The sequence below is a fragment of the Phaseolus vulgaris genome, chromosome 6, assembly GCF_000499845.2.
Source record: "Phaseolus vulgaris cultivar G19833 chromosome 6, P. vulgaris v2.0, whole genome shotgun sequence".
Taxonomy (NCBI): domain Eukaryota; kingdom Viridiplantae; phylum Streptophyta; class Magnoliopsida; order Fabales; family Fabaceae; genus Phaseolus; species Phaseolus vulgaris.
Window position 1 is genome coordinate 16,907,359 of NC_023754.2, and position 11,839 is coordinate 16,919,197.

The 11,839-nt window shown below is 27.5% G+C and overlaps 2 protein-coding genes across 2 annotated transcripts; both read right to left on the reverse strand.

The window, feature by feature from the left end:
* Positions 1-3,889: 3,889 nt before the first annotated feature.
* Positions 3,890-5,508, reverse strand: LOC137831396 (small ribosomal subunit protein uS17-like). The gene is made up of 6 exons (XM_068639061.1): positions 5,341-5,508; positions 5,223-5,263; positions 5,033-5,133; positions 4,427-4,571; positions 4,258-4,347; positions 3,890-4,167 (listed from the first exon to the last, which is right to left on the reverse strand). The coding sequence occupies exons 1-6, from the start codon at positions 5,350-5,352 to the stop codon at positions 4,077-4,079; spliced, it is 480 nt and encodes a 159-aa protein (XP_068495162.1). The 5' UTR covers positions 5,353-5,508; the 3' UTR covers positions 3,890-4,076.
* A 5,590-nt stretch (positions 5,509-11,098) lies between these two features.
* Positions 11,099-11,839, reverse strand: LOC137831397 (chaperone protein dnaJ 11, chloroplastic). The gene has a single exon (XM_068639062.1). The coding sequence runs from the start codon at positions 11,788-11,790 to the stop codon at positions 11,332-11,334; it is 459 nt and encodes a 152-aa protein (XP_068495163.1). The 5' UTR covers positions 11,791-11,839; the 3' UTR covers positions 11,099-11,331.

The following is an 11,839-nucleotide window of genomic DNA, read 5'->3' on the forward strand; positions in this document are numbered from 1 at the left end:
AAAATATTAAAAGACCTGTTTTTATAATAATTTTTTATACTTCTACTTTTTAATAAAGGCCGAAAAATGTTAGTTACGCTTTATCGATAAAAAAAACTCGACATACTTTAATAAAACTTAATAATTTTTTTAAAAAAATTTATAGGCACTTAAAGATATTTTTACAGTATCGTTCAAGGAATTTTTTTCTTAGGTAGTGCAACTTTTTTTCAAATTTTTCAAAATGATTTTTTTTTCATGAATGGATAAATGACCGATGTGAAATACTGAATCAATTCCCTATCTAGCACCATTTACACTTTTATTTTCCTATCTAACACTATTTTGTTTTTATTTTTCTATTTAGCACTCTTTTGTTTTTATTTCCCTATCTAGCATTTTTTTATTTTTTATTTCCCTATCTAGCACCATTTTAAAAATAAATAAATAAATAATAATTTTAATATACAGTTTAATATTAAAATTAAAAAAATAATAAGATATTAGATAAGTTTAATTTATTATTTTATAATTTTTTATATGTATAATTAAAGAAAATTAGTTTTTCATAAAATATTTTTTTTAACTAAATAAGTTTTTATAACGTATTTTTTATTATTATATATAATTAAAGAATGACTGAATTTTTATAAAATAATTTTTAATTATATACATAGTAAGACTTAATGACGGGTGGTGTAATTCTGAAGAGTTTCAAGCTTTCTGGCTTCCTTGTGTTCATATTATCGTTATTTGTCTGTCATGTCATTTACAAGTAACAACATTCGTTGATGATATCTAATATCTATAGTCCGCAATATATTTTAAAGACTTACAAAGTTGAATTTCATCTAGTTTGAAATCAAATTTATTGATCTATTTATATGGGACTAAATTTAATCTCAAACTTCCACATGCACGATAAGGAATCAAATAGACCAAAAATTAATCATATACATAATGAAATTGATGAATCCTTCCAAATAAGCCAAACAAATGGGTAAAAGCCAAATAAATTGTCCATGTCGATAATAATATAATGTAAACTCTTGTATTGTTTTCTGTTTTTTTATGACAATTAAAGTTTTCCATTAACCTTCTCCATTTTATTTCGAATTTAGATTTTTATCAACTTAATTTTTTATTATGAATTAAATTTACTTTAATTATTATTTTTTTTTTATGTGCTCGCCAACAAGATAATATTGTACCAATACCCAAAATATAAAAGAGAATTATTAAACCTTTAGATAATGTTCCCACCATGTCTTGGTCATCTTTTATGCTAAAATTTATTGAGAACCTAGTTGCAAGATATTTAATCTACAAGTTTTTTTAATATAAATATGAAAAACCATGATGAGATGATAACATACCTTTTTTTTTTTATAAAAAAACATTTTTATTTCCCTAATAACTGGTTTTTATCATTTTCTTTCCTTGACCTGTTAATATGTAAACTAGTCATGCCCTGTTTTTAACTTCTTTGTTTAAGCTTATTTTAGTCTTGTTTAGATAAAAAAAATAGATACTCTTTTAAGAATTTTTCTGTTAAAAATATAGAACTTATTTCACTAGAAAAAAACACACACATTTTAGATTTCTCTTTCCCCCAACCCCTCTTGTTAATTTGTGAAAAAGGGAAAATGTCACATTTGTTCAGAACCTTAACAGGTAGCAGCACTGGGCTTTTACACTTGTTTCTCTCTCTCTCTCTCTCTATTTTTTTTTTTTTTACCTTTGTCATTCTTTTCTTTTTGTCACCTCTTTTTCCCTTAGAGGTACTTCATGCCCTGCTCCTCTCACTGTTGCAAATGTTATTCCTTCGTACACCTCTGTCCACCCTCCAACCTTCACATAAACACCACAATAATTCCCTCAATTTGTAAAACTCAACATTGAATCAACTTGTATAGTTTTAGGTATGAATTGAACTTTCCATCTTCATACAAAAAATGTACCCTTATATTACATACAGAAAATAATTACATCTACTTCCTATTGTATCTTCTTAAACAACACTCATAATTTTTAAGTAACACTCACCTCATCGAGACATAATAAAAAAAATATGTATTCATAAAAGAAAAATCACAAAATCAAATCAGTTGTGAAAAATCAGTGAAGTAAGTGTGAAAATCAGAATTTTCTACACAACAATATATCAACACAAAAGTCAGTTTCAAACAGCAAATAAACCAACATATTCTTTCTGTTTGTTTTTACAATTAGAGTAAAAAAGTATAAAAACAATTTTACAATATAAAATTGTTCAAACAAAATAAACCCAACAAATATGAGATTGTTGATCATAATTCGAGAAACAACAAAAGACTTAAAAGACAAAAACAAATCTTGAATCATCTTTTCCATACTGGAAGTGAGTGACATTTTTATAGGTTCTTCTTCGTTCATAAAGCTCTCAGCATCCCTCAACCCCTCTTCAGCCTCACTGCCATTATCACCATCACTGACTACAAAACGCTGAGAACCACGTTCCGATACGGACCCAGGTTCAACTTTCACACTTACACCTACACCATTCGATAAAATAGCTTTATGTTCCCACGCCTTCTTCCTCTCCTCTTCCCACTCTCAAACTACTTTCTCTTCTTGTTACCCGTCTTGCAAGCAATGGGCTCCCCTCGATTCACTATAGAATGGGAGTTTGTTTGAGAGAAAGATGGTATGAGAGAAAGGAAAGATGATGATGAGATATAGAATGTTGTTTTACATTTAGTTCTGTACGAGAATAAGTAAGGAATACTTTTGAAAATTAAGATGGTTTAATTTTAGCAGATTAAATATTAAATATGTAATAAATTTTATAAAAAAAAATATTGGTAGAAAATTGAATTGATTGGAAAGAGATAGAAAGGTCGTTGAAAAAGAGAATAAATGAGAGTTTGTTTCAGAGAAAAGATTGAGTTGTTGACAGTTTTTATCCCATCAAACCTGCCTGTCTCAAAAATGAAATAACCTTGTCCAAAATTTTGAAACAAGCAGCTGAACCATTAAATATATATATATATATATATATATATATTTTAAAGTATATAACATAGGCGATTTTAGTATTCTATTTCACAACGTACTTTACATTGATGATTTATCCATTTACGAATTATTTTGCCCATTTTGAAAAATTCGAAAAAGAACTGCACTACCCTAAAGAAAAAAAACATATTCAATTACTATTATACATTTATAATTACTTTAAAAATCATACCCGAAATTCTTCTTCAGATAAATGGTATAAAATATTTATACCTTTTTAACAAAATAAATTATTTATCGCAATTATTCTTGTTCATTATTTTTTTTTTGAAAGTTACTTGTTGTTGAGTCTGTTTTGAAGTTTGAGGAAGTATATATTTTGTGCTTTGAGAGTGGGAGAGTAGACGGGGGAAAGTGGAGATGCTTTTCAGTTTTCTGATTTCAAACAAATAAATAAATTTGTTTAGATTCATATAAAATTATAATATCAAATATTCTTGTATGTATTTTAATATAATATACAAAATTAAATATTATATAAATTTATTTAATAATTTTAAAAATATTTAACTATATTATTAATAATATATAATTATAAATAAATATAATAATAAATATTATTTTCATAAATTTTAATATATTTAATAAATTTATTTTAATTTAACACAAAAATATTTTCTATTCTATTTGTATATTTTTTATTAAAAAATACAAATAATTATACATATTATATATTAACAAAATTTAAGTAATTCATGAGGGTGTCAAAATATACTATCAAATACCCATAACGTTAAATGACAAATTCAGTAAATACTGTTTTAGAGATACAAAACTACTCTTTCTAATCTAAATATTTGGTTTCCAATACTACATTTAAAACCTATAACTGATGTTCTCAATGACAAAGGCATTCTACAAAAAATAATTGTTTCAAATTAATTAGGACAAAAACTTTGATTTTCAGTCTAAACACAATACAAAAAACACTAAAATAAATAGACTGAAAACACAATTGAGTCTACATTGTTTAAAAAGTAAAAAAACTAGTGATCAAAGGCCACGTAGTAAAACAAAATCATAAAACTGGAAATCAAATCTCACATTCCAGTAAATGCTTTCTTCGCACCGCTAGAAGATCCCGCAGGAATCACTTTCAAGACATTGAACCTCACTGTCTTGGAGAGTGGCCTGCATAGGTGGTAGAAATAAACAAACATCAGACAGATGCACAAATACCTATAAAAATACCCCAAAACAATTACAGTCATAAAATCTTACCTGCATTGTCCAATAATGACATGATCACCTTCCTTCACACGGAAACAAGGTGATATATGAGCAGGAATATTGGAGTGCCTCTTCTCATACCTTTACATAAAAAAAAAAACATTCATAATTACATTTCTGCAATCATAAACATGAAAAAATAAACATGGCAGGATAATACCTCTGGTACTTCTTAATAAAATGGAGATAATTCCTCCTAACAACAATGGTCCTATTCATCTTAGCACTGTGACATGTTCCTGCTAGGATACGGCCACGAATAGAGACATTGCCAGTGAAGGGGCACTTCTTATCAATATAGGTTCCTGTAATAAATCAAAGGAGTCGAAAATGTTAAATTACCTATATAGACAACAGAACTAACCATATCCTTTCATATGAAATAAAGAAGCAAACAGTGATAATGATATGACATGTGCAATGTCAAGGGGTTTTTTATCAACACAAAAATTTTGGATGTTCAATTGCATATTATTCTGTTTAGCATATCTAAGAGAGCAAACATGAGATACTATCATAAGACTAATCCTTAAATCTTGTACATAAAAATGTTCATATTAGAAACATCTCTAATGCCTTGGACATGAAATGCTTGTTTAAGAAACATTACAGTAAAAAGACACTCCAACGTTTCTATAATAAAAATTGGGGATGCACTACTATAACATATAATATCCCATCAAAGGGACGGCTTCATACAAGGTAAATTCTAATTCACAAATATTCCATCCAAAATTTAACTTCTACGATAATAAAAAAAGAATACCTTCGATTGCATCTCTGGGAGTCTTAAAACTAAGACCAATGGATTTCCAAAAACGGTTACCCCCTTTGCCAGGTCTCTTCCCCTTACCAGTTTTCTTTGAGCTGGGAAAACCGGGTAAATAAGAACCCTAATCAGCACCAACCCACTACATTAAAAAAAATATTACTGTAGAAATATTATTGTAGCGTACCTGAGGAACACTTTTGGTTGTTTCAGAAACGCCTTCTCGGTCTACAATACGAGATAAAGAACAAAATCAACAAAAGAACACACAGAAATTGACAAAGCGAAATTGGGAAGGATCGTACTTGTTCAGCCATGGTGAGGGATTTGACGAAAAATGCTGCAGAGGAGAACGCTGGAATCGCCGCACACAAAAGCCCTAAACACTCCTCAAACTAGGGTTTCATTTCAAGGGAAAACACTGCTTTTGTAGAGATGGGCTTTTCATATTGGGCTTGCTTGAGATTGTTTTTGAAAAAAAAAAATTAGTTTCATTTTAAATGTTTTTTTAAAAAGGTTAATAAAATAAACTTATTTTATTCTAAATTTTAAATCAATATATAGTTTCTCGAAAATTCCTTCAAAAACTTTTAAATTAATATCAGTTGAAGGATCATTAATTTATTATTCAAAATTTGAATTAAGCTGTAATTTCGTATTTCAAGTGTAAAGTTAGATATGCATCTTCAAATCCATAAATTATGGGTTACAAGTAGCATTTTTGTGTTTCTGTGTTTTTTAAACAGCATACAATTAATTATTTATTAAGTTTTAATTTTTTTTAAAAATAACAAATTTCAGATATTATTTATATATTAATTATTAATTTTTATAAAAAAATATAAATACTTATAACATGTTTATAAATTTAATTAACAGGTACAATATGAATTGTAAAGAAGTAAAAATATAATTTATATAATTTATTAATCAGTTAGGTTTTGCAAGTTAAGATAAGACAATAATTTAATCAAAATTCATAATAATAATTTTTTAAATTTAATTAAGTTTCAAATCATAAATTTTTATATTTCAAAATGAGTTTATATTAAAAAAATAATTTTATTTATTTATTTTTATTTAATATATTTCATTTAACTTATGATAATCACACAATTATCTCTTTTATTATTACAATAAATAACACTTAAAAACAACAATGTAAAATAATAAACAATACAAAAGTCACGTCATTCAATTATTTCAGAAAAATTAAACAAAGAATTCAATTAAAAAACATATTTTTAAAATATTTAATAAAAAAATTGATTGAAATATTCGAATTTATCAAAAACTTAAAATCTAATCAAGCCTAATTTCAACAATAAACTCTTAACCTTAACAAAAACATAAAATAAGTGACTTTGATTTGATGAGAAATTTTTTTATTAAAATGACTATATTTTTTCATGGCTGGTAACTAATATTTAAAACTATATTATTTTATTTTTTTGTTTAAATAGTTATATTATTAATAATTTTGAAATTGAATGTTATATCATGGTTTTGGTATAGAAATGGTGATGGGTAGGATTTGAATAATTTTTTTACTAATTAAAAATTAATTGTTAAAATATATTATATTTATCAAACCATTATCCAAACAAACAAAGTAGTGTAAGTGAAATCTTAACAATTTCCACTTGCCAGTCAACATAAATTTTAAAAATCACAATCCTTTGTCTCAGAACATAGATATTATTTTTATAAAAAAATCCAATTTACTTTTTTAATGTCTCAATTCCATATTTACATTATCTTTAAAATGGTTTTAAATTCAACCATCATTATCATAAAGAGGAGAGGGTTAGGAAGAAAAGTAATGTTTATTAGAATACTTTATTCTTGCATCAGAAATTAGTAATGGTCCATTACTATTCGCAATTATTAAAATAAATATGCTAAGAACATACTCTTGCTATAAAATAAAAACTGTGAAATTAAGAATAAATTAAAACTAAAACGTAAAACAATTTTATAAACAATTAAAAATCAAAATTTAATAAGAAGTTTAAGATAATTACTGTAAAAGCCAACAAATTTATCATATTGAACGGTTTATGATTGAATAAATATAGAATTACATCAGCAAATAAAACTCAATTGAGAACTAGCAAAATAAATAAAAAATAACAAACGACTTTTTTAAGTGCTTATATTAATACACTTAAAATTAAAAATACAGAAACGTTTGATTCAATTTTGGATGTTTAAAATGTTTACATATTTGGTTCTTTATCAACTGAGTAACTGAACATATTCAGAGGCTGAAGGATTTTGTATAGTTTTATCATAAAATATTTTTTTTTATTAAAACATGCTAATAAATAATATATATATATATATAGAGAGAGAGAAAGAACTAACATAAAAAAGTAATTACTACTTTTTTTAGATGATATCCATATGTATACAAATTAATTAATATTTTAGCTGGCATTCATAGGTATACAAATCTATACTGATATTTAATATAAAACTGTTACTTTGTATACATTTAATTAATTAAAAATACTGTAAAATATACAAAATAATTATTTTATTATATACGAATGGAAAAAAAAATCTGGATCGAAAGTTAGATAGAAAACAAAGAACTAAAAATAAAAAGGAAAAATATATATTTGCTTATATTAATAAAAAAAATAAGCAGAAAACATGTAAAGAAAGAGAGATTTGTTCCCCAAAAAATCCTCTAGTAAAAAAAGTTACAAAATAAAACTCTTGAAGTTTATTTATAAAAGTAAAACAAAGTAGAATTCCACTGAAGAAGCAATCTCTAACCTTATAAATTTTAAATAATATTTAATGAATAAAAAATAAATATTATTTATATAAATTAATATTATATTTATAATTAATTTTCTAAATATATAAATATTTACAGTTTAATTAATTTAAAAAACATTAAAATTTTATATGTATATTATTAAGTTTAGGGTGTAGGTATATTTATACCTCTTTATTTTTATTTTTAATTTAATTTGTAGGAATAAAATAATATTAATTGAAAATTAAAATATTATGGTGATTAATTGAATATATTGTATTGTTTATAATTTTTGAAATAAAATTTAATTTAAGTCTTATTATTTAAAGTAATTAATTATAAGTGTATTTTTAAACATGTTTTTTTACTATGCAGAGTTTTTTAATACTTTGAATTTTTATTATACGTACGCATAAGATTGTAAATAGTGTCAAAAATTCAATTTTTTTTACTAAATGCTAGTAATGTAAATTAATTGTTGGATTTTTTTGTATACATAGGTTATTTTTGTTCACTTTAATTGTTGCCTGTAATATTAACGTTGTTAAATCTAACGTGTCATTTATGATTTTATAATATCTATGCATATAATATTGTAAATAGTGTTTAAAATTTTGAAAAAAATAATAATAATTTAAATAATATCTAACAACAAATGCAAGATATGAAATACAATATTCTTCAATAATTTACAATACAATATTTTTTAACAGTTTAAGCTTGATTTTTAAAGATGGTTAGAAGTGTGATGTAGCGTATATAGGAAGAACATTTTCATCAGTCTTACTTCTTAATGTTTATTTTCATTTATATTCTAAAACGTTAGAGAAACTTTTAGGACTTTTTCATATATCTAAAATGCGACAAATTATGACATTTCATATGGTGTCCAATAATTTTCATGTCTCAATTGTTGAACTAAATCATCATATACCTTTAAATTTATATCAATTTATTGATGTACATGTTATAATCTTAACTAATTTATATTCATGAGAATTATGTGGGATACGATAAGTGAATTTTTTTGAAACTTTTCACAATTATAACATTTTTCTTCTAGCCTAATTATGTGTTTTTCTATAAGTCACACTTTTCTCAAATTCATGGTCTATGAGATTGTACTAATTGATTAAACTTTTCTCAATAAAAAGTTTCCCTCCTAAACCTTTCTCACCTTATGTAACCAAATAGGATTTTTCAGTTGTAACAGAAAAATACAAAACCAATCCTCACAACAACAAAAAAAATTAACTTTAAGAAGGAAACATGTAAGACTTGTGCTAACCAACTAAGTCAACCTCATGAATATCTCACATCTCACACCATCCAAAAACACCTTTGCTTACTTAAAATGCAAACACTTAAAACACTTTCTTATGACCTTTATCACCACTTCACCAAGATGAACTAGGTCCCATGTCTTAGCCCTTACATTCTTAAAGAAACCATAATTTCTTCCTTTCCATGTTTCACCATTGTCCCTCTAGGAAACTTCTCCATCCTCTACTTAATAAGATTCAACAGTAAAATGAATATTGATGTTGATACATGTTCATTTAGTAAACAATGCAACATTGGAAAAAATCACATCTTTTACCTCGAAACCCATATCACTTTTAGGACAACACGTCTCCCAAAATCAACCTGTTATCTTTCTCTCCTTTATTTCTCTATAATTAGTTTTAATGCTTTTGATATTCTTAACCACATATTTTGGTATCTTTTAAACTGACAGAAAAAGCAAAGAGATGACATACTCCTTGTCAGATATAGATGTTTTCCTTGCAACAAAGAAAATAGTATTGTATGCAAATGCTAGTATAGCTTATAACCCTATAAAACTAGCCTCTCTCATGAATCCACAAAGGTTTTTTTATGATGGTGAAAAAAAAAACATAATTAGAAGGTCTTTTGTATTTGTATCCTATATTCTTTTATTGGATTGTCACTTAATACTTTCATGTATCTCACATTTCATGAAATGTCAAACATATACTGTAGAAATCCCAAAAAAACAAAATCATAAATATTTTATGACACCGGTAAGCAGCATCTTTGAAGCAGCATCTTTTCCGGCCGATTCCATGCCACTCTACTTTGGACCCTCTTGCAGGAGCTCGGACTGAGTCTAGTTTAGGTCCATCCGAGGGTTTGGACGTCACTTCTTCACTTTTCTGCTTTTTGGATGGGTGCTCTCCCCCGTGAAGGCATAAGCCGTAGACAGTCACTAGTTTAATCGCTATGCCATTCTCGGCAACATATGTTTATTTTCATTAAGGTGTCGAGGTTTGTCATTCTTTTCTCTGAGTGGTATAAAAGACAAATAACAATTTTTTTTCCCCTTACATTAAGGTTTCGAAGTTTGTCCTTAGTTGATCTGAGTGGTATAAAAGACAAATAACAATTTTTTTCACATTACATTAACATGAATATCTGATTCTCATTATATTTTTCTAGAGTCCTTTTAAAAAAAATTAATAAATATGAAATTTTCATGACTTTTTGTCACTCCCACATTTCTATAGAGATCATTTCACCTTTTACTCCTCAAACTTCTTTAAAATCATAACACTATATCCTTCTTTCATTCTAAAATTTTTTACAGCGACATTGTTCTTTTATTTTTATTTTTTTTAGAGTATATGCCCACAACCAAATTCTGAGCTATCATTTTATGATGTCTTTAGAAAATAGGGTTTTTTTAAAAAAAAAATAGTTATAGTGAAAAGAGTCTAAAATGAAATACATTACATAATTTTTAATAATTATAGAACATTACTTTTTTTTTGTGTGTTTTAAAACCTTCCAAAATAATATTTAATTTAAAGAAAATAAAAAATATTTCATGTATAATTATAGAATAGTTTTTACATATAGTTTTTCCTTATATGACACGAGAATCCAGCAGTAGATTTTCCAAATCTAATCGTGTTTTACACTTCTTCCCCGATTAGTTTTTCTAGAAGGTTCTACTGAAATTTATCTGCACTAGTATAACATTATCATGGTTAATTATCATCGTGACACACATTGCAAGTGCGTATTCCTAACGTGAAAATGTTGAGATTAATATTCATCTTCTCATGAGTTTTTCATGACCATTAATTAATTCACAAACGGTTAGTATGAAATTTTGCAAAAACTTAACTTCACGATTCGTATAGAATCTCTGTTTAACTTTTTCCTAAATCTTCGTTCATCTTTCTCTTCGTTCTTCTTTCTCATCTCATTCTCTTTCGTGAATTTGCCGCAACAGAAAATTTTAAAAAATAGCTATTCACACAACCATAAAATCAGAAAAAAATTTATTTACATTCTTCCAAAAAGAGACAGAAGGAAACTTTGCCTCATCCTCTCTTCACTTGTTCTCTCTGTTTGTTTAATCTATACATCGAAGTCAGTAATTTCAGATTCTCATCACTCTTTCCTCACATCGTTTTCAGCGAGCGATTCCTCTCTTTCCTGTGATCCAGTCTACACTTTTATGTCAATTGCCGAAGCGAAGTTACGCATCCGAAGCTCTCTACCAGCATTGGTCCGTTTCCCATCTCCGCGTCGCGTAAAACGTCGACGAGTGGTTTCGACTAAGCGGAACCGGAAACCGGCGGTGTCTTCCGCCGTGCACAGCCGTCAGCGTCAGATCATACATCGCCCTTGCCGATGGATCCGATAGCGTCTCGTACGCGCTCCGGATCTGAATAAAGTCTTCGTCGGCGGCTTCGCCAGCTCTGTCGTTATCTGTTGAATGCCGAACCACCGCGTCGGGATGGTAGACCTTCGCAAGGCTCCGGTAAGCCGACTTGATCTCCGTCGGCGATGCGTCGCGCTCGATTCGCAGCACCTGGTAGAGGCTCGGCGCCGGCAGTCGCACCTGGACGGCTTCCGTCGCAACAGCGCGGACAGAGGTCCGGCGATGAGAACCGGCTGATGAAGAGGAATGGAGCGGAAGATGTCCGGCGGCGAGATTCAGCGTCGTCATCATCGGAAATTGAATATAACGTTTAGAAATGAGGTTTTTGATTTTGCGAGGT